The sequence below is a fragment of the Globicephala melas genome, chromosome 11 (genome assembly GCF_963455315.2).
Source record: "Globicephala melas chromosome 11, mGloMel1.2, whole genome shotgun sequence".
NCBI lineage: Eukaryota > Metazoa > Chordata > Mammalia > Artiodactyla > Delphinidae > Globicephala > Globicephala melas.
Window position 1 is genome coordinate 6,302,222 of NC_083324.2, and position 20,533 is coordinate 6,322,754.

At 49.6% G+C, this 20,533-nt stretch overlaps 1 protein-coding gene across 3 annotated transcripts in view; it reads right to left on the reverse strand.

Moving 5' to 3' along the window:
* The window catches only part of SLC6A11 (solute carrier family 6 member 11), a 121,492-nt gene that overhangs the window by 59,404 nt on the left and 41,555 nt on the right, over positions 1–20,533 (reverse strand). For all 3 annotated transcript variants that reach the window (XM_030840816.3, XM_060307840.1, XM_060307839.1), the window contains one exon: positions 8,251–8,385. In XM_030840816.3, the coding sequence (XP_030696676.1) occupies positions 8,251–8,385 (135 nt within the window). The remainder of the gene's footprint in view (positions 1–8,250; positions 8,386–20,533) is intronic.

Here is a 20,533-nt window from a genome sequence, read left to right on the forward strand (position 1 = left end):
GTAGCGTGTGGGGGACAGTGATACACAATGAACAACATCTGCATGCTGGAAGTGTCAGGGAGAAACCAAAGCCGGGAAGGTGGGCAGAATGCGTGGAGGGTGGAAGGGGGCTGCAGTTTTAAACCAGGTGGTTGGGAAGCCCTCATGGGCACTACAGCCTTTTAGACCTGGAAACAACTTCCATGGCTCTCTCAACCCCGCGTTTTCCTGTGAGGCAGGTGTTCTCCCAGCTCCCAGGCTCCCACAGCTTAGCTCTTTATCTACTTTCGCTTTCTGGAGTTCTCTCTCCTGCTTCACTAGCTGGGAGACAGGAAGAGAGGGCTGTTGTGAATACTCCCTGACCGGCCGGACAATCAGTTTTTTTTTTTTTTTAACATCTTTATGGGGGTATAATTGCTTTACAATGGTGTGTTAGTTTCTGCTTTATAACAAAGTGTATCAGTTATACATATACATATGTTCCCATATCTCTTCCCTCTTGCGTCTCCCTCCCTCCCACCCTCCCTATCCCACCCCTCTAGGTGGTCACAAAGCACCGAGCTGATCTCCCTGTGCTATGCGGCTGCTTCCCACTAGCTATCTATTTTACGTTTGGTAGTGTATATATGTCCATGCCACTCTCTCACTTTGTCCCAGCTCACCCTTCCCCCTCCCCATATCCTCAAGTTCATTCTCTAGTAGGTCTGTGTCTTTATTCCTGTCTTACCCCTAGGTTCTTCATGACATTTTGTTTTCTTAAATTCCATATATATGTGTTAGCATACGGTATTTGTCTTTCTCTTTCTGACTTACTTCACTCTGTATGACAGACTCTAGTGCGAATGTGAATTGGTACAGCCACTATGGAGAACAGTATGGAGGTTCCTTAAAAAACTACAAATAGAACTACCATATGACCCAGCAATCCCACTACTGGGCATATACCCTGAGAAAACCATAATTCAAAAAGAGTCATGTACCACAATGTTCACTGCAGCTCTATTTGCAATAGCCGGAGATGGAAACAACCTAAGTGCCCATCATCCGACAATCAGTTGTGATGGAGAATCCCTGCCACACAAGCCCAGAGGGGCCAGGAGGGTCTCTCCAAGGGAATTTTCCCTTGTCCAAGGCCCCGGAGCTGGGGTCCAGAGCTCTGCACCAGTCAGGCTCCCTGTGTCCCTTTGTAAATGTAAATGACACAGCAAATAGGCGTGTCTGAGCCCCTTGTAAGCAGGAGGGAAGGGAGCTGGGCCCGGACCTGGAATTAATAGAGATGCTGGATCCTGGGGAGGCTGCAGGGCTGCGTCTAAGCTCCTCACCATTCTGGTCCAGATGCCGGGAGAAGAGCATCCTATGGGAAGGGAAGGCACCCTGGGGACCGTCTTTCTCCTGTGGGTCACTGCCTCCCCTCCCCCTGATGACATGCATGGGCACCCCCACCCCCACCCCAGGCCCCAGACTTCAGGGAACCCCCAACATGTCTGCAGAAAAGTGAAGCTCTGATGGTAATGTGCAGGCCCCCAGTTATCACTGGAGCCCCAGGACAGGGCCGGTGCCTCAGGCTGCAGGAGAGACCAGGAGACTTGGGGGTTCTAACGCGTGTAGCCTCAGCTGTCAGCAACCCCCGCCCCTGAGGTCCCCACCAAGTAAGCCTCTGGAAGGCATGAGAGGGAAAGGCATGGCAGGAGTGCAGCCGCTTCCCATCCCCGCGGGTGTATGTATAAAAGGCTGAATCGTTCACTGGCTTTGGCGCAAGGACGGTTATCAGTACCAAGCGGCCACATTCTTCTCAGCTGACTGGAAGGAAGGACGGGAAGCTGTGATCTCGCCCAGTGCCTCTTCCCTCTTCTTACAGGGAGAGGAACTCAGGCGAGGAGGGGTGACTCTGCCCTCTTACGCCAGACTGTGGGCCCCCTGAGGGGAAGGGGGGGTCTCACTCATTCTACACGCTGATGTCTGGCACATAGGTTCATGCAGCGAGCATCTGGAATAACGTAAGGTGCAGCTGTGCCAGGCTCTGGTGACAGATGAGTGGTACACAGGACTAACGGGATGCCCGTCCTCGTGGGGTCTGCAGATCAGGAAGGACTCCCAACCAAGTGCTCACTTCACCCCCTGCTGACCCCTCAGTGCACCTGAGATCACTGACCACCCCCCACTCCCCAGGGACCGGATGGAGCAGCCCCGGGGACCAATGACCTCCCCGTGGCTCACCTGTCCCCATCACCTCTCCTTCCCAGCTCCCCACCCAGGTGGCCCCGGAATCAACGCTTGAGTCCCTCACAGCCTGCACACTGCAACTTCTAGATCATCCCCACGAAACAAGTGTGTTCACACTCCGAGAGCAGCCGAACAACTAGACCGAGTGACACTTTCCAGGAACTTTCCTTCTTGGTGCAATTTGAAGTACAAATGGGAAACTAACTTAAGATGATTATTCAGAAAAAAAAAAATCTGCACTGGCTAAAAGGGGAACACTACCAAGAGACACAAGACCGAGGCTTTTACTGACCTCCTGATAAAATATGTCCAGCCAGCAGCTCTCCGACCAACTTTCTCTGTGAGAGCTGGCCTCTTGTGTCGAGTGGGAGCATGTGGCCACCTAAAGTCCTAACGCTACCCAGATGTCCCTCCAGCCCCGGCTGTGGCCCAAACTTCAGCCAACCACCTTTCACTTGCACTATTTTTGCCATGTCCATGTTTGTTCTAATATTCATTTAATACTGCCTTACTAACACAACACTGTAAAGCAATTATGCTCCAATAAAGATGTTACAAAAAAGAATGTTAGGGCAAGATAATAAACATAATTTGAAAAATAAAAAAATTAACCTTGTTTATTTTATCATGCATATATATATATACATACACACACACACACACATATATATATATTTTTTTACCAGTCATTATTTGATGGATATTTATTTCCAATGTTTCCTATGATAAACTATTTCTTTTTCTTTTTTTTAGCAAACCTCTATGTGCATACCTCCTTATGCACACACAGAAGGGATGTTTTGGGCGGCAGCCTATGCTCACTTCTGGTTTTCAAAGTTCTTGCCAAATTACCCTTCAGAGTATGTGTGTGAGGTTGTGGGGAGGGGTGTCACATATATACACGTGAGTGTGTATACTGTCGGGCCTCTGTATTCACGGGTTCCACATCCTCAGATTCAACCAACTGCAGATGGCAAATACTACATGGTCTGTGGCTGGTTCAATCTGCAGATGCAGAACCTATGGATACGGAGGGCCGACAGTAAGGGACTTGAGGATTTGTGGATTTTAGTATCTTCAGAAGACTGGCTCCAGGACCTCACACGGAAACCAAAATCTGCAGATGTTCAAGTCCCGTAGTCGGCCCTCTGTACCTGGGGCTCGCATCCGGGGATTCAACCAACCACACATTGTACTGTAGCATTTACTGGAAAAAAAAAAAAATCCATGTATAAGTGGACCCACACAGTTCAAACCCGTGTTGTTCAAGGGTCAACTCTGTGTGTGTGTGTGTGTGTGTGTGTATTTTGATTTGGTTGATATCCCAGATTTTTTTCTAATGCACATTAAAATAAGTACATAACTATAAAAGGAAAAGAATATTCCTCCACGGCTGCGTCATCATCCTAGACCTTCATGGTCATCTGATGGGGCAGGCAAGTACAGCCTGAGATCCTCATTCTAGAGAAGAGGGGACTCACCCCAGAGAGGTGAGGAACCTTGCTTGAGGCCACATCTCCAATAACGGGAGAGTAGGAGTCAAAACCAGTGGCCTCTGCTTCTTCATGGTCTGGAATATGTACAAATGGGAACAGTTGTAACTGGGTGCTGTGGATCCGTTTTCTTCTTAAGACCTCACTCCCTTCATTTAGGAGTTGTCCTTCCCAGAACCCAGGAACCCTGGGCTCTAAGTCTTCACTGGGTTGCGAAGCTGCTGTGTGGCCACAGGCAAGTGGCTCAGCCTCTCTGACCTGGATCTCTCTATCTGTCGAGTAGACATTCCAGCTGGGGCATTGTGATTCTACTGACCTGCTCAGATGCTGCCCTCTCTCCCCACAAGGAGACAAGCTTTGCGTGATGCACTAGCCTCCAAATGTGAGGAGCCATCAAAACCCTTATGCAGACTCATCATGACTGTACACTCTACTGCCTGCCTTTCAGCGCCCAGAGCAGATCAAGAGCAGGTTCGGGGCTGTTCCCACCTCCCTTTCCAGACCTCCCTTTCCTGAGCCGTTCCTGCAACACACCCCAGCTTCCAAAAAACACTAGCTACCTGAGTTCTGTTTTCCTTACCCTCTGGGGTCACTATCCGTATCTCTGTCCAGACAATCAGCTATGACTGTGGAGACACACACAAACATATCCATTTTCTGGCCATTACTGAGAGAGAAACAAAAAACATTACAGCTCACAGATCTGGTGAGCTGGAGGTTTTTAGACTTCTTGCTAAAGCAACAAAATCTTTCTTTAAAAACCAAAATAGCTCTGGCTCTTATATTCATTCAGCAAACATTTACTGAGCTATTATGTACCAGGCACTGAGCTATCCAGGGCCTAGGGACACAGTGGTGGGCAAGGCAGATACAGACCCAGCTTCCAAGGTGCCTTCTCAGAGAGGCCCTTCCTGGCCACCTGTTGGGAATCACAGCTCTTTTCTCCAGCACTCTTTCCCCACGTCCATACTTTGTCTCCGTGGTTCTTGCCACCATCTAATGGATGGCATCTTTGACTTGATTTTGTTTACTACCTTCTTCCCCAACCAGCATATAAATTCCATGGGGCAGGGATCACTCTTTTGTCCACTGTCTAATTCCATATGCCTAATACCTATAATAATCTCTGACACAAGAGTAGGCACTCAGTAAATATCTGTTGCAAATAAATGGAAAGTAAATAAATCATACAGGTCATACATATATATGACATATATATGTGATTATTTCATCGCAAACATGATAAGTGCTCTGGAAAGTCAGTCCAGGGGTGCATGGTTGGCAGTTTGGACAGACCTGCCTGACCAAATAATGTTTAAACTGAACCCTAAAGGGTGACTGCGTGTTGCTCAGGCAAGGTGGGGAAGGAGGGTCTCGGGGAGAAAGAGTGTTCCCAGTGGAGAAACAGCATGTGCGAAGGTCCTGGGGCAGAAAGGAGCCCAAAATCTGGAATTCTAAGGTGTGGAATGATAGAGGAGGAGAGTGATGGGGGATGCAGCAAGGAGGCAGCTCACGGAGGACCTCAGAGGCCCCTCCACTTGGATCTTATTCCAAAGACCACAGGGAACCCCAGAATGGATTTAAACAAAGAGGTGCCCACCAGATTTATATTTCAAAAAGATCACTCTGCTGCTGGGTGGGGAGTAGCCTAGAGGGGTTAAGAGCCACTTCTGGAAGACCAGTTAGGAGGCTTCTGTAGTTGTCAAATGGGAGATGGTGGTGGCCTGAATGAGGCTGGTGGCAGTAGAGGCAGAGGGCAACAAGGATGGAGTGGGGGGATCAGGTGGGGGTCGGAGCCCATCAACCTTCCCCTCACAGGTGTCTGAAGGTTCTTCAACTCAGGGGTCAGCAGACTTTCTCTAGAAAAGGCCAAACAGTGAATATTTAATGTTTTGCAGGTATGCAGGAAAGCGTTACCACAGCAGGCCTGACGCTGCTCTCCAGGAGGCATGGCTTGCCCTGGTGTCTAGGAACTCCGCTTCGACATTCCCTATGATGCCAAGGGATGCGGTTGTCCGCATGGACCAGCCTGCCTGGACTGTCCACACAAGCAATGCACTTTACAGTGAACGCCGGATTTCCTGATGGGGGTCTGGAATCCAGAGGATCGATCATGCACTTAATAAAATGCCCCCATTAAAAACCCGGACTCCAAGTCCGGAGCAGTCTCCTCTGGGCAGACGTGCTGCCCACGTGCTGCCGCATTTCGATACTGGAAGAAAGAGGACGTTCTGTGCAGCCTCTCCCGTCAGGAAGGGGAGAGACTGCTCTACGCCCGGTGTGGATTCCTCCAGACTTTGCCTGATGTGTCTTTTTCTCCCACTGATGATGGAAATAAACCAAATCCAAGAGAATAACTTCTTCTACGTCTTGCAAGCCCTTCTACTAAATCACTGGATGTGGGGTGGTGATGGGGGGAGGTCTTGGAACCCTTGATACAGGGGGTCCTATGGTTTCTGCCTCAACTACCCAGTTCTGCCTTTGAAGAGCCACAGACAATATGTTAAAAAAAAATAATACCATGGCCACGTTCCAATAAGACCTTATTTATAAAAACGGGCAGAGGGCCGAATTTGGCGTGCAGGTCACAGTTTGCCGACTCACGCTAATGGAAAACTCAGGGCTCTCCAAATCTACTTTGAAAACCACTGACTGAATTCACCCTTTCATGTCATCAGCGGGGAACTGAGGCCCAGAAGGAGAAAGAGAGAAGGAACCTGGCGAAGGTCACTCAGGACCAGTGGCATCACCAGAGGAAGAATCCACGTCCTGACTCCCAGCCCCGTGTGCTTTCCACCACTCCAAGCAGCCGCTCCATAGGACAGCCTCGCCGATACGTGCTGGCCTGGGACCCAGAGGCCTAAAGGAAAGATCTGGCAGGAAACTGGGATGATTCGGGCAGGGGGTCTGAATGGTGAACCGCCTGGCCTCACTTCTGTTCTGCGTGTGGTGTGTGTCTGTGTGTGCACACGTGTCTATGTGTAGGGCTCCAACGTTGTAGGTATCAGCTGGGTTTTTGCCAACTTTTCTGATCATCAGAATGGCCCCTGAAGCTTAAAGATACAGATGCCCAGGTGCCATCTCAGCCCCCCGAGAAAATGCATTTCAGCATGTGCCAAGGTGTTCTGAGGATCAGCCAGGTTTGGAAACTCTGGGAGATGCTCGGGACTGGCCAGCCCTGAGGACCGGGAGAAGCAAGCCGGTGGGCGGAGGAGGGAACAGGACGGCCATCCGGATCAAGGCAGAATTTGTGGACCTAACGAAAATGCACAGAGCAGTGATTGTGGAAATCTGTTTTCCAAAACTGCTTCTTCAACTGAGCCTTTGGCATCGGAGGTTGGAGTTAGTGAAGCCAGTCGTCAGGAGCTAATTTCTTTCTTCCTGGGATTCTGCTTGCAACTCAGGCTGCTCCTTGTTGGGGCCTGAGCCTCGGGGCCCTCACGGCGGGGCAAACTGAGACAGAAACGAGCACACGGGCCCCGCCGCCATCCACCTGAACCCACCGTAATGAGCTACAAGCTGAGCTGCGCGAACCAGCACTCCTCACAACCCCATTCTCCTAAGAGGGGGCGGCCGCAAGCCAGAGACGGAAGACTTGACATCGCTTGCAAGCCTCGTGATCAGCTGAACGCAGATTCCACACTCTACGGCACGATCTGTGTTTGTTTTCAAAGAAAAACGAGCGCCTCTTCACCCACTAAGATATCTGTTGGGCATGTTGTTTCACACATTGGAATTGCCAGGGGGCCTTCAAAAGATACTGAGACCTGAGACCCACCCCCAGAGGGTTTGTTTTAAATGGTAGGGGTTGTGCTCTGGGTGGGGATCAGGATGTTCAAAAGCTCCCCAGGAGTTTCTAACAAGTAGTGGAGGCTGCGAAGACCTGGGCCCCTAAGACGCTGCGTTCATCTGTTGTCTAACACCTCCCCCCTGCAGGCACACCACCCCTACCCACCTGGACAGGCTTCGGCATAAACAGTTCTACCCAGAATTCAGAACGGCTGATGCCTTTCCAAAGACAACTGACAGCTTAGCCAGGTCGCCAGTTATTTTGTTTCTGTGACCTACCCCCACAAGGAGAATCACCAACAAAGACCCAGTTTCTCTCAGAGAAGCACGCCTGCAGAGATCTGTGTTCTTAGGTGGAGAAAAAAGTGTGTTTTTATTTTAAATGACCTCTAACTGAAATTTAGCATTTCCTTCAATTACAAAGGCAGGCAACAGACCACAGTACTGTAATCGGTAGAAATCCCACATATTTTCATATCACTGTACAGAGTTCTCCAAATATCATGTACGCTCATCACTGCTTTGAAATCATGGAAATTATTCACCTCATGCTGGATATTGCTACATTACCATGTCATAAATCTCTTTTTTTCATGTTTTGGTGATTGTATTTCAATGTATTTGATTCCCTGTGTATGTAATTTATGCATTGAAAAGTATTATTCTGAGAAGGGGCCACAGACTTCCCTCAGTGGGTCGTTGAGGCTCCGTGTAGAAGGCTTCCCAGAGGTGGAGGGCAGCTGTGCACGGAGCCAGCGACTCTTACCTGTGGGTCGGAGAGCCGGGAGAGGTCGGGGTATAGGTAGAACTTGATGCCTTCGGAGGCCCCGGGCAACGTGACCCCCCGGATCAGAAGGATCAGCAGCATGATGTAGGGGAACGTTGCCGTGACATACACCACCTGCCAGGAGAGGAGAGGGAACAATCAAGAAGGAGCGACAGTGGCAGGCAACGCGGCAGGCCCCTAACTTCTTGCTGGCAGCAAAGGGCCGCCCAGCGCAGCGGTAAGAAGTGAGCCCTAACACAGCTTGTTCTCGCACCCACCCCCTCAAGGCTGGGTCCTGCAGTGAGCACCTACTGGGAGCCCACAGTGGTGCTGTATCAGTGCTTTCCAATCTTTTTTGGACCAGAACGGAAGAAAGCAATGTATACGATATCACAACTCATACACACATAGAGCTGAAACAGGAAGTTTCACAAACTCATGCTCATCTCACATGTGTGATGCACTCTAATATTTTCTATCATACTGTGTCATTTTTAAAAACTGGTCATGGCCCTTTAAATTCATGTCAATTCACTAATGGGTCAAGACCAACTTTTTTTTTTTTTTTTTTTTTTTTGCGGTACGCGGGCCTCTCACTGCTGTGGCCTCTCCCATTGCGGAGCACAGGCTCCGGACGCGCAGGCTCAGCGGCCATGGCTCACGGGCCCAGTCGCTCCGCGGCATGTGGGATCTTCCCGGACCGGGGCACGAACCCGTGTCCCCTGCATCGGCAGGCGGACTCTCTCGACCACTGCGCCACCAGGGAAGCCCCAAGAGGGGAGGGGAGGAGAGGAGAGGAGAAAACAGAGAAGGGAATGGGAGGGGGAGAGGAGGATGGGAGCTGTTTAGGGTGGGAAAGACCCAGTGTTTTCCTGGAATCATTTCCGCTTGGTCTGCTTGGAAGCAAGCGATTGGACCCCATGAACCTGAGAGACCCTTGCAGCCCATGGAATCTGCAAGAATCAAGGCAGTGAAAGGAACGAAATCTTCCCTAAGCTTTCCTGAACAAAAGCTGCGTAGAAGGAGACAGCAACACCTTGACAGAGCACAGGAGTTCCTGTTCTACCTGAGGTGCCCTCAGGACTCAGTGTCCCCTCCTGTCTTACTTGTTCTCCCTCGTCAAATCCTCTCCTCCAATCACTTCATCCCTCCACCTATTTAGAGCATCAACTTGTTAATATTTGGGGGCCACAGACACTTCTGAGAATCTGATGACAGTTATGGACCCTCTCCCCCTTTCCCCCAAGTGTGCACTTTCACAGATACGTGCACCAGCTTTTGGATGGTCCAGAGGCTCAGATTCCTCAAGTAAAGAACCTGTGCTCTAGGACCTAAGATCATAATCCCTCCATCACTCTGGAGCCTCTCACCCCTTTGCAATGCAGGGTTTCTTTCACTAGTGGCTCAGGACTTAACTCCACTCATTTATTTATTTACTCACTCATTCACCCACAAACCCTAAACACTCCTATGTACCGAACACTGAGCTAGACTCCTGAATGAATGGGAGTCACAGGATGAAAGTTTCTGTTTCAAGAGGCTTCCCACTGACAGAAAAGACAGGCGGGTATGTAGGTAGATAATTAATGCACTGTGTAATCGGGGGAACGCAAAGGATGGTGGAGCACAGAGAAGGGAGTAGCTAATCTCAGGGGTAGTCAGAGAGGGCTTCTCCAAGGAGGTGATCCAGATGTTGTCCCGTAAAGGATGAATAGGAGCTCAGGACATGGGAAATGGAGACGGAAGGAAGAAGGAACAAATAAAATCCTACTATATGCTGCGCACTTTGCACATGACAATAGAAATTGCTATGTTTATTCACCACTTCCACACACCAGGCATTCATTCTTCAGATAGTTATGAGTACTGTCTTTTTAGATATGAGGAATGTCAGAGAGGTCACTGCTAACTCACCTAGGGTGGCCCAGCTAAGGAATGGCCGATGTGGGATTCACAAGGAGGCCTGTCTGACTTCAAGGTCATGCAATCAACCATGAGGCTGTATATGTGACTCCCACGACAGCAATGCAAATTCAGTGTTATTTTCCCCATTTTTAGAGACGTGACTCTCAGAGAAGTTACGTCATTTGGTTGGTAAGTGACGAAGCAGGGATTTAACCTCAGTCCTGAACAACGGGAAATAAGAAGCAGCAGGGGGTGGTGTCCATGGGTCCTGCCAACACACCCTGGATGATTTCATCCAGACACCGTTCCTAACCTACCATGATGGTACCCACCTCAGGCCACCCACAACTCTGCCCCACAAATTTCGATGTCCATGGCCCCAGATCAACCACTGGCTCAATCGACAAGGCATATAATCAATACAAACAATTTCTTGCTGTCACATATATGGTCACCCAAAGAAGTTGAAAGTAAGTCAAATATATAGCTATAGACCAGTAGACGATACTAGTAATAATAATAAATTAGAGACCAGTAAACAGTAAATGTCGATGGTTCCTGCCCAGAGAGCTAATTAAGATTGCTATAAAATCTCCACTTCCCTTAGCTTTGTAGGCACAATCTATCACAGATCTTCAGCATTTCACACAAATGCTTGATTCTCCTCCTTCAAAATGAACCCCCCTAATCAACCAGCTTATGTCTATGAAGCTGGGAAGGCTAAAATCTATTGCTTTCATCGTATAATTTCCACTTTGGTCTCTGTTGTACGGCAGAAGATTAATTATCCAAAATGCCCAGGACCTGATGAATGATATTTCTGGAGCTTAACCCCCAATGCTCACAAAATTTAGGGAAAAAGATGTTATCCCGTAAAACGTAAGAGCAAACGAAAATCACAGACATTTGGCCTTCATCTATGGGACCATCTTGATGTGACTAAACGTGCTGGTTGTGCTCTGTCTGGTCTGTGGTGAGCGGACTGGGCCACTGGTGTGGCATCAGGGGTCCTTTATAACCTGGCCACACGCAGCCTGCCATGCCCGTGGCGGTACACAGAGCAGACTGCTCCTCAGTCAGCACACGGGCAGGATTTATTAAGTGGCTGATGAGTATTCTGAAACAATTCCAATGTTTGGAGTTCTAAATGGAGGCTCTGCTTCTATAGGACATTTAGGAGAACTCCACTCTCTCCACTGGCACCCACACCCTCCTTTTGACACTCATTTTGTAAAACCGTAAGGGAAATAAAATATTCAGGTAAATTGCCCGAAGACCACAGCGCGGACAAGTCAGCCTGCCAAAGTGAAACCACTGGGTGTCAGGCCTCAGCTAGAACAATCCCTTAGTAAGCTGATGTTGGAGAGCCCGGAGCCGGGTACAAAAGGTGGTTCAGGAGGGTCATTATGTAATGCACGCAAGCGGAGAGCAGTATGAAAACTGAGACGCATGGCTGGCCCAGCTCTCCTAAAAGCCCCTTGCAATCGGTCTCTACCCTCAGCCGTCCTAGACACGTGCACATCACCTTTGATTTTTCCCAAGAGTAGCTGGAGACTGTCCAAACAGTACACATCTGGCTATCGAGAACCTGCACGTAAATGGTACACATGCTGCCACATCCCTCCTGTGCCCATGCCAGACATCACCCCCTATCATGATACCCTGAAGCTAAGCCTGGATGTGGCCCCAGAACCCTCCGCGTGGGACTCCAGGCAGCCCCATTTTCATCTGGGAAGAACCCACTATCTGCTCCCCTTGCTCTAGTCCATTTTTCACTCATGCCTTCACCATCCACTGCAGGTCCTTAGTCCCGGCCCTCAGAATGGTGAGACCAGGTGTTGTGCTCAAGAACTGCTGGATGTGTGCACACAGATGAGGTGCCCAGGGTTATGAACCCACCACAGCAGCGCGAAACCGGGAAAGGAGGCTAGAGAGGCAGGTTGGAGGGTCTCCAGGAAGGGCTCTGGCCTTCTCTTGGCAGTGACAGCGGGGTTGGAGCTGGGTCTCCAAGGCTAAGCAGGAACGGGAGAGCTGAGTCAGGCGGGGAAGGTATGGAACCAGCCAAAGATGTGGAAATGAGCACAGATCTGGTCCCCTGGGATGTCTAGGCACCTCCAGGTTGTCCTGCGCGTGCTCAGGCTGCAGTCAGCCTCACCGAGGCTGCCCTCACATCCCAGCAGGAGCGTCAAGTCCTGCCAACGTGATCTCCAACTATACTCGAAATTACACCCTGCTTTCATCCTCATCGGCAGGGCCCTTCATCACCTTTCTTCTCAGTCATGTGACAGCCCCATTCCATAGCCCAAGTTTTAAAAATAAGAATCTGGCCTGTGTCTTCCTGCTCCTGAGTCCACCTCCCAGTCTCTCACTCAGGGTCGTGGGATACAGAGCGAAGGGCTGGGCTTCACGTCAGGAACCCTGTGCTCCAACCCTGGCGCTGCCCCCACTTGCTGTGCGACTCCGTCGGTCTCCACCCTTCCCCCAACCACTTTGCTCTCACTGTGCCAGGTTCCCCGCCGCTGGGGCGCATGCCAGGCCTCCTTCAGGCCTCCCTGCCTTTTCATGCCTCCCTTTGTCCGGAACGTCCATCCCCGGCTCCTGGGCCACCCAAGGCGTTAGTCCTGGGTACGCCTGAATCCCCACAGGGCTGAGGACTCCTCACAGCCAGGGGCCCTGCCTTCCAGCTGCGATATCGTCCAATCTACTGTCCACATCAGGCAGGGAGGCCCCCGGTGGTGGGTTTCAAGTACCTCAGTCTTACGTCAGGAGCCACCCTCTTCACTATAAACCACGCCTGTCTGCCACGTCCTCCCTGCCCCTCACCCCACATCCATCCCTCAGTCACGCCAGCATCTGCCCAGCACTGTAGCTGTTCTCTGTCAGCTGTTTTATTGTCTTGCAAATTTAACATTTCTAAAATGTAAGTTCCACAGAAAAAGGGAGTTGGGTCTTTTACATTCTCTGTTGTATCCACAGTGCCCAGGCTGGCATAAGGTACATACAATGTGCTCAATAAATATTCGTTAGAGAAACAAATCAGTAGTCTGACATCTGGACCCCGAGATTAGAATGCAGGTCTTCAGAATAGCTCTTGTGCTTTGTCCATCTGAAATGCTAGAACCACATAAAATGGGGTTCAGAAAATTGCATCGGATTTTAGGGAGTGTTCATAAATAAGGAAACCACAGGAGACGTGGCTTTAAAAGACAGGCGAGTCCACTGATGGAGGGCAAGGAAGTTCAGGTGGAAAGTTCAGTTTCAAGATGTCTGACGCCCTAGGATCTGTCTGGAAGGGAGCCAAGCAGGGCTCAGGCATTATGCTAAATTATGCAGGGTCTGCTTACGGGCATAATAAGGTCACTGACAAGGTACCATCAAGCCTGGCTGTTCCTGGCCACTGCCAGTGGTGGCTTGGACCCAGAGAGGTGGGTGTGGGGGGAGGAGGGTCTCAGCTGTCAGACCTCTCAGGCCTCTGAAAGGAGACTCCTGACCAAAGCACACCCTTTGGTTCAGAAAGAGGTTGGGTTGGGTTTTTTTTGTTTCACTATTGTTTAATTTCCTTTTAGCAGGTCAAGTCCTACTGAATATAAAGGTTAGCACAATTGGTGGTAATTGTACTGTATCCTGTTTTAATTGACTCTAATTGCTCATTTGCATTCCAATACTGGAATTGTGGGGTGTTTTCTCCCTACTTCCAGGACAAAGCTATTTATTTCATAGGGGGAGGGGATGGTCAGATCACTGAGAATGCCACGAAAGTTGAAGAAGGGCTGCCCCTCCCTACGTTTTCTAGGATAATGGAGTCAATTGGAAAGTTGAGCATTGTTCAAAAGGCATTGAGCTAGCAGGGTGGTGTTGGCGCAAGGACCCAAGACCACAGGGTCAGAAGGTACAGTTTGCTGAGCAGTTCGGGCAAGTTCCATGCTCTCCCTGGGCTGGCATTCTACCATCGACAATGAGGCGAGGTTAACTAATCCAAACTGTAATCACTCTTACCATCTGGCCAATTTTTTTTTTTTTTGCCACATACACGTATCATCTTTGCATTATTTACTTAGTATTTTCTATAAATCAATATGCTCTTTTACATTAAATAAATATTATGTAATAAGAAAACTGTAAGTTGCCGCGATAAACTGAAAACCATTCTCTCTTACCACAAATAGAAGATAAATGCAAAAATAAATGCAATGAAGATAAAACGGGATTAAATTCTAAGCCAAAGGTTCTGAGTCTGAGCTGTGTTCTCTCTTAGTTCAAAACCAAGTATAGCAGGTGTCAGAGAGGTGCTAAAAAATAAGCCAGCTTACTGCACCTTTTGCCTTAAGACACATGAAAAGGGAATACTGTCTCATTATGTGATGGGATGTTCTTTAATCTGGGCTCATATACCACCAAAATCACCCTGTGGACCGCCAGGAGAAAGAATACTTCCCCTATGTGTGAGAAAGACAGGATGGATGAAGCTGACGTCCATCCCCACAACTGCAGTGTTTCCTAGAGCAGCGGTCCCCAACCTTTTTGGCACCAGGGACTGGTTTCATGGAAGACAATTTTTTCACAGATGGCCGGGGGGTGGGGGAGAGTGCGGGGGTGGGGTTGGGGGGAGTGGGTGCGTGTGTGGAGATGGTTCAGGTGGTAAATGCAAGCGATGGGGAGCGGCAGATGAAGCTTCGCTCGCTCGCTTGCCCACTGCTCACCTCCTGCTGTGCAGACCGGTTCCTAACAGGCTGCGTGGTCCGAGGCCCAGGGTTTGGGGACCCCTGTCTACAGCACAACCCTTTTCAAAGGACCAGGACTCCCTGGAGCTCTCCAGGGTCCTGATCCTGACTTGGGCTGAACCTTCCTCTAGCCAGCTAGCTGGAGCTTGGAAGACACTGAGGTTAACTGAGCACCTACTAGGTGCCTGAGATGTGTCACAGAGTATCTCTAACTGATCTTAATACCACTTGAATAAGTTCTATCCCCACTCTGCAGACAAAGAAAAAACTGAAGCTTGAGAGAGAAGTGGCTTGTTCCAGGTCACAGAGCTGTCAGTGATCAGGAGTTTGCCCTCTCCACCACATGTGCTGGGCTCTCTGCTGCAAACCTGGCGACACAATACTTTCCTGTCTTCAACTCCTGTTTGCTCCTCTGTCTGTCCTTAACCTCAGGGGCCCAGCTTGCCTGACTTTTGGCAGCAACTCATCATTGCCTGCTACCCCAGCCATGTTTGCCTCTGTGTCTGGGGTACATCTGCCCATCCCATTTGGTTGGAAAGCAGGGTACTGAACATCCAATCCTTAGAGAATCACTGTTTTGAACACCAACAGATTTTTCCCAGCTTTGGATTTTGAGAGAGCACTACCTGAACTCCTAGGAAAGAACGCTACAGCAGGCACCAAATAGTCTGGCATAACTTCCATTAAGATGTTATTGATCTCTAGGAACAAGTTGCCGGGAGAATGAGAATCTGAAAAGGGAGGTCACCATGGACACATCTGGCCTCTTCATCGTTTTTAGAGGTGTTCTTAGACTGCTGTAGCAGAAACAGTAAACGAAGAAAAAACATTCTGTTTCAAGTAACCAAATTCTACATAGGTGGAGGGAATCATGTTTGCAAAAGAAAATACTGAAGGTATTCACTATTCAAGGAGGTAACAGTACTTTAGCAATGCAGCAATATTTCCACGAGGAGCTAAAGTTTCCATTTTTGTGCAGTGACAGTGGTTTGTCATTAGCACATGTGTGGAGCCTAAAAGAATATGCCAGAACATTGGCTTGCTTTGGGATCCAGGTAACATGGCATCAGCCCTGAGCTGGGCGGAGGAGTGAGGGAAAGTGACAAGGGACAGGATTAGAACTGAGAGGCAACAAGGGAGGGAGGGATAACTGGGTTCTAAGTCCCCATCCCACCACAAGGGTAGAGACTCTGAGCTGTCCCCCACCAAAGATCCACTCTCCCTTCTTCAGCAGTAACAAAACCCCTAAGTTTTGACTGGATCCACGGCTGCCTAGAATAAAGACATTTCCCAGCCTCTCTTGCAGCTAGGTGTGACCATGTGACTACGTTCTGGCCAATCGGATACAAACAAAGGTGCCACATACAACTTCCAGGTTGTATCCTTAAAGGGAAGGGCTGTACCCTTTCCTTTATTTCTTGCCCTTCCCACGGGCTGGAATGAAGACCAGGTAGCGAGCCATCTTAGACCATGGAAATAGGGACAACACCCACAGGAAGGCCGAGGAACAAAACAGAAGGAGCCTGGGTCCCCACAAGCAGGCAGCTTATGCCTGGACTGTTACAGGAGAGAGAAGTGAACCATCTTCTTCCTGCTATTGCTCTTTGAGGTCTTCATTGCAAGGAGTCAAACATGTAACCTAAATATCTAACCCTTGAATCTAACCCCTGACTACCTCTGTGACTGTGGGTAGGGCCTGCTCCCAATCTTAGTCTATGCCACCTTTCCTTAAGTGAATGCACCCTCCCAGATGATCCGCACTATTCCCTTCTACTCAGAATGAAGTGAAGATGCTGAGGACAACCTGAGGATCTGAACGTGGACTCTTGAGAGCGACCATCCTACACCTGGGGTCAACCAGGAATAGGAATAAATAGAGTCAGGAAGCCTGCAGAAAGGTCCAGTCCATCATATTAAAAGAGAAGTTAGAACAGACCTGCCAGAGATCACCATTTCTTGGAAATCCACAGTTCCAACCTTCTCTGTCACAGTTTAGACTGACCTGACAGTGTGGACACCATCACCAAGTACAAAGCTGTGTGCCTGGGTTAGAAGGTCTCTGCAGCCTTCCAGGGCCTCCATCTTCCTCAGTGTAAAATGAAGATAACACCTGTTTCCAAGGTCGATGTGAAGATTAGAGATCACCACGCCAAGCACATGACACAGACACCGACCGCTCAATAACTGGAAGGATTCTGACTGCCTTTGCTGGTATCACTGAGGCAAGACGCGATGCCCTCCAGCCCAGTGGCCTTGGCTGGCCAAGAACAACATATCTGGGGGCTCAGAAATGCAAACAGAGAGGCTGTCTTAGCTATATGGGGAGGGACAGAGTGGTGTCTCCCGGAAATCCCTATGGGATCCCCTTACTGACAAAGGGAGTGACTGGCAATGTGGTGGCAGTGGAAGGCTGGTGTTAAGAGGTGGTTATTCATTGGCTGGAAAATCTGGGTGAATCGAGTGAACAGGACTCAGAGATTAAAAAAAAAAAAAAATCGTCAGGACAGAGAGAAGTGTACACAGCCATCCTGAGGAGGTGTAGCAGCCAGACTCCGGGATAAAGGATGGAAGGCAGTGGGAGTGAGCCATAGGGGCCATTACGGATGGAATCCTCTGAAGTCCTAGCTCCAGCAGCGGCTGAGGGGCCAGGGGGCAGGGGGTGCTTAGATGGAATGGAAGACATTCTATCAGGCTGGACCAGTTAAGACAGAATTCCAATTTAAAAGAATAGAAGGGATTCAAAAGCTGAGTTGGAGGGAAGGACGGGTCCCAGATGTGCCATTGCAGACATGTTTATGTCAGGGATGAAGCTTGCCCTGCAAAGGGGGAAGCCGGACTTCTGGAGAAGCTGAGGAAAACGAACATCACCAACCACTGTGGGGCTCCAGGAACCCCGCGAGGAAGGGGCTCAGGGGCTCCCCACTGAGGGGTACGTGGTTGCTGGGGGCTCGCGTGCAGCTTATGGAGAGGAACTTGCAGAGACTTCTCGGACACTGACCCCAAAATGCCACTCCCAGCCCTGGTAGTTCAGGAGAGAAGGATTCACTCAACACCTAATCTCATCATCAGGGTTGGGGCATTGTGGGCAGGAAGCCCAACATCTCAGGAGGCCAGGGAATGGTGTCACTCTTTCTTCTTGCTGATGGTTGGCACCAAAAAGATCATCCACACCCATGGCCTGTTCCAACCTTGAGATCCCACGGCTTTATTATTTAGTCGTCAGGGACATCTTGGTTGAAAGCAGAGGGCTCAAGAGGGAACGTGCTCAGTTTGGGAGAAACGGAAGATCAGGGGATACTTAGTAATGACGTAATGATGGGACTAGTTTTTATTGCTGGTTCTACATGCTTTACTCTTACGCTATCGAATCCTAAAAGACAGAAAGTAGTATTATCATTCCCATCGCACAGAGGCGGAAACGGAGGCACCCAGAATTAGAGTATTTGGCCCACGGTTGCCCAGATAGAAGAAGGTAGGATTCAAGCTCAGAGCCATCCAACTCCAAAGCCGACACTCAACTACTACCCAGCCCCACGGGGAATTCAAGGGCAGCTTCATCTCACACCACATCTCCCTGTGTTCCCCGAACAAACCCTGCACTTTCCCACGTGCAAGACTTTGCTTCTGTTCACCCAGAAGCTCCTTTCCTCCTTCTCTACTTACCAACATCTCGCCAGTCTTCAAGACCAGTTCAGTTACTATGTCTTCCAGGTCTCAGCATGAGGCCATCCAGGAAGGACAAAATGCTCCTTCCATAGCCTACAGCACACTGGGCAATACAGCACACAGATACGGGATAGGCCTTGACTCCAGAAAATCCAAGTTCAAAACCCAGCCTCTGGTGCTTTCTATGTATGTGGCTGATTTTTGGCAAGCTGTCTTTCTAGGTCTTCCTATTCTTTTCTGTAAAGTGCGGACAATAATGCAGCAGATTGACTCAATCCCTCTGAGCCATAAGTTTTGTTTTGTTTTTCAATTAATTTATTTATTTTTGGCTGCGTTGGGTCTTCGTTGCTGCACACGGGCTTTCTCTAGTTGCTACGAGCATGGGCTACTCTTCGTTGTGGTGCGTGGGCTTCTCATTGCGATGGCTGCTCTTGTTGCGGAGCACGGGCTCTAGGTGCGCGGGCTTCAGTAGTTGTGGCTCGCGGGCTCTAGAGCGCAGGCTCAGGTGTGGCGCACGGGTTTAGTTGCTCCGCGGCATGTGGGATCTTCCCAGGCCATGGCTCGAACCCGTGTCCCCTGCATTGGCAGGTGGATTCTTAACCACTGCACCAACAGGGAAGTCCCTGAGCCGTGGGTTCTTAAGTCCATGGAATGTGGATAACAGTTCCCACCTCTCAAGGCAGGTGTGAGTTACATGAGCCAGTGTCTACACAGCAGCAGGCACAGCAGCCCTTACTCAACAGCTCTCCTTCCTCCTGAGCCCTTTTTCATTCTATACTCTCGTGCACCTGCCTCTCCCTTACTGAGGGTAAGGGCCTTATCTTTGCGTGCTCTGCGTGCTCCTCGTTGAGGCCTATGAAAGCTGTAAACACTTGGTGAACGAGCCCATTCTGACCCCAGCTACCCAGTGAGAATGAATGGGACAAAACAGGACATCAACCCATGTGTCTACAACGGGCTTTCAGTGCAAACAGCCTGCTCTCGCTCGAGCCTCTCCATCTGAAAGTAAAGGACATTCTGTCCAATTCAATTCACCAGCCATTTATTAAGTCCACTGGGTGCCAGGTCCTGTGCTGGTCTTCGACATCATGCGGATGAATGAGCCAGACCCAGACAGTGACAGTCATGACGAAGGACCATTGGGGGGACAGCAGCAGTGGGAGCTCAGGGACACAGAGGCAGCTCAGGTGGCAATGTGTCGCCAGAGAGGTCCTCCTGGAGCTGGGCTTTGAAGGGGAACAGGCTGTCCTGTTGCTCCCAAGGAGTCCTGATCTAGAACATGCTGTGTGAATACATTCTTTAGAACAAGAAGGGTCGGCGCACAGGGCGCTTCAGCCTAGGAACCTCACCTCTAGGAAAGAAACAAGATCTGCATGGTGGCAGGGAAGCCGTGTCCGGAGGGGACAAGAGACTTAAAGAACAACCACATGCACAAAGATTGCGGAGCCCAATTCAAGTCCTTGTCCACAGGATACCTAAAAAAAAAAAAAAATCACTGGAAGGGGGAGTCTGGTGTTTAAGCCTATTTCATGGTGAATTAAGATGAGCGAGAGAGTCAATGCTATTGATTTTTACACATCTCCACCACGAAGACCACAAAAATGAAAACGAATCCCCCGAATAGCCCAAGAACATAAATATTCCATGCAGTGCCTAGCCAAGCTTCCACCAGCATTAGGAGCTATTATTTACGGCCTGGAAAAGACACTGGTACCTTGGCTTATAGAGATTTAAACACCATCCATCTCTCTTGGACTAGAAGGCTGCTGTTGCCATGGCAACCAAGGGCACCATGAAAGCACACCCCTAAATCCCGGGCAAGGGTTTACTGGTGCAGGGAGGTTATCGAACAAGAAACACCACTCCATGTCCTCTTACTTTAGTCTTCAACACACTCTTAGTGATGGAGGGGAGAGGAGAGCGTCCATGCTCAGGGGCTGTGTCTGCAGCCAGAAAGGGCAAGATGCTGCCTGGATCCTGTAAGCATCACC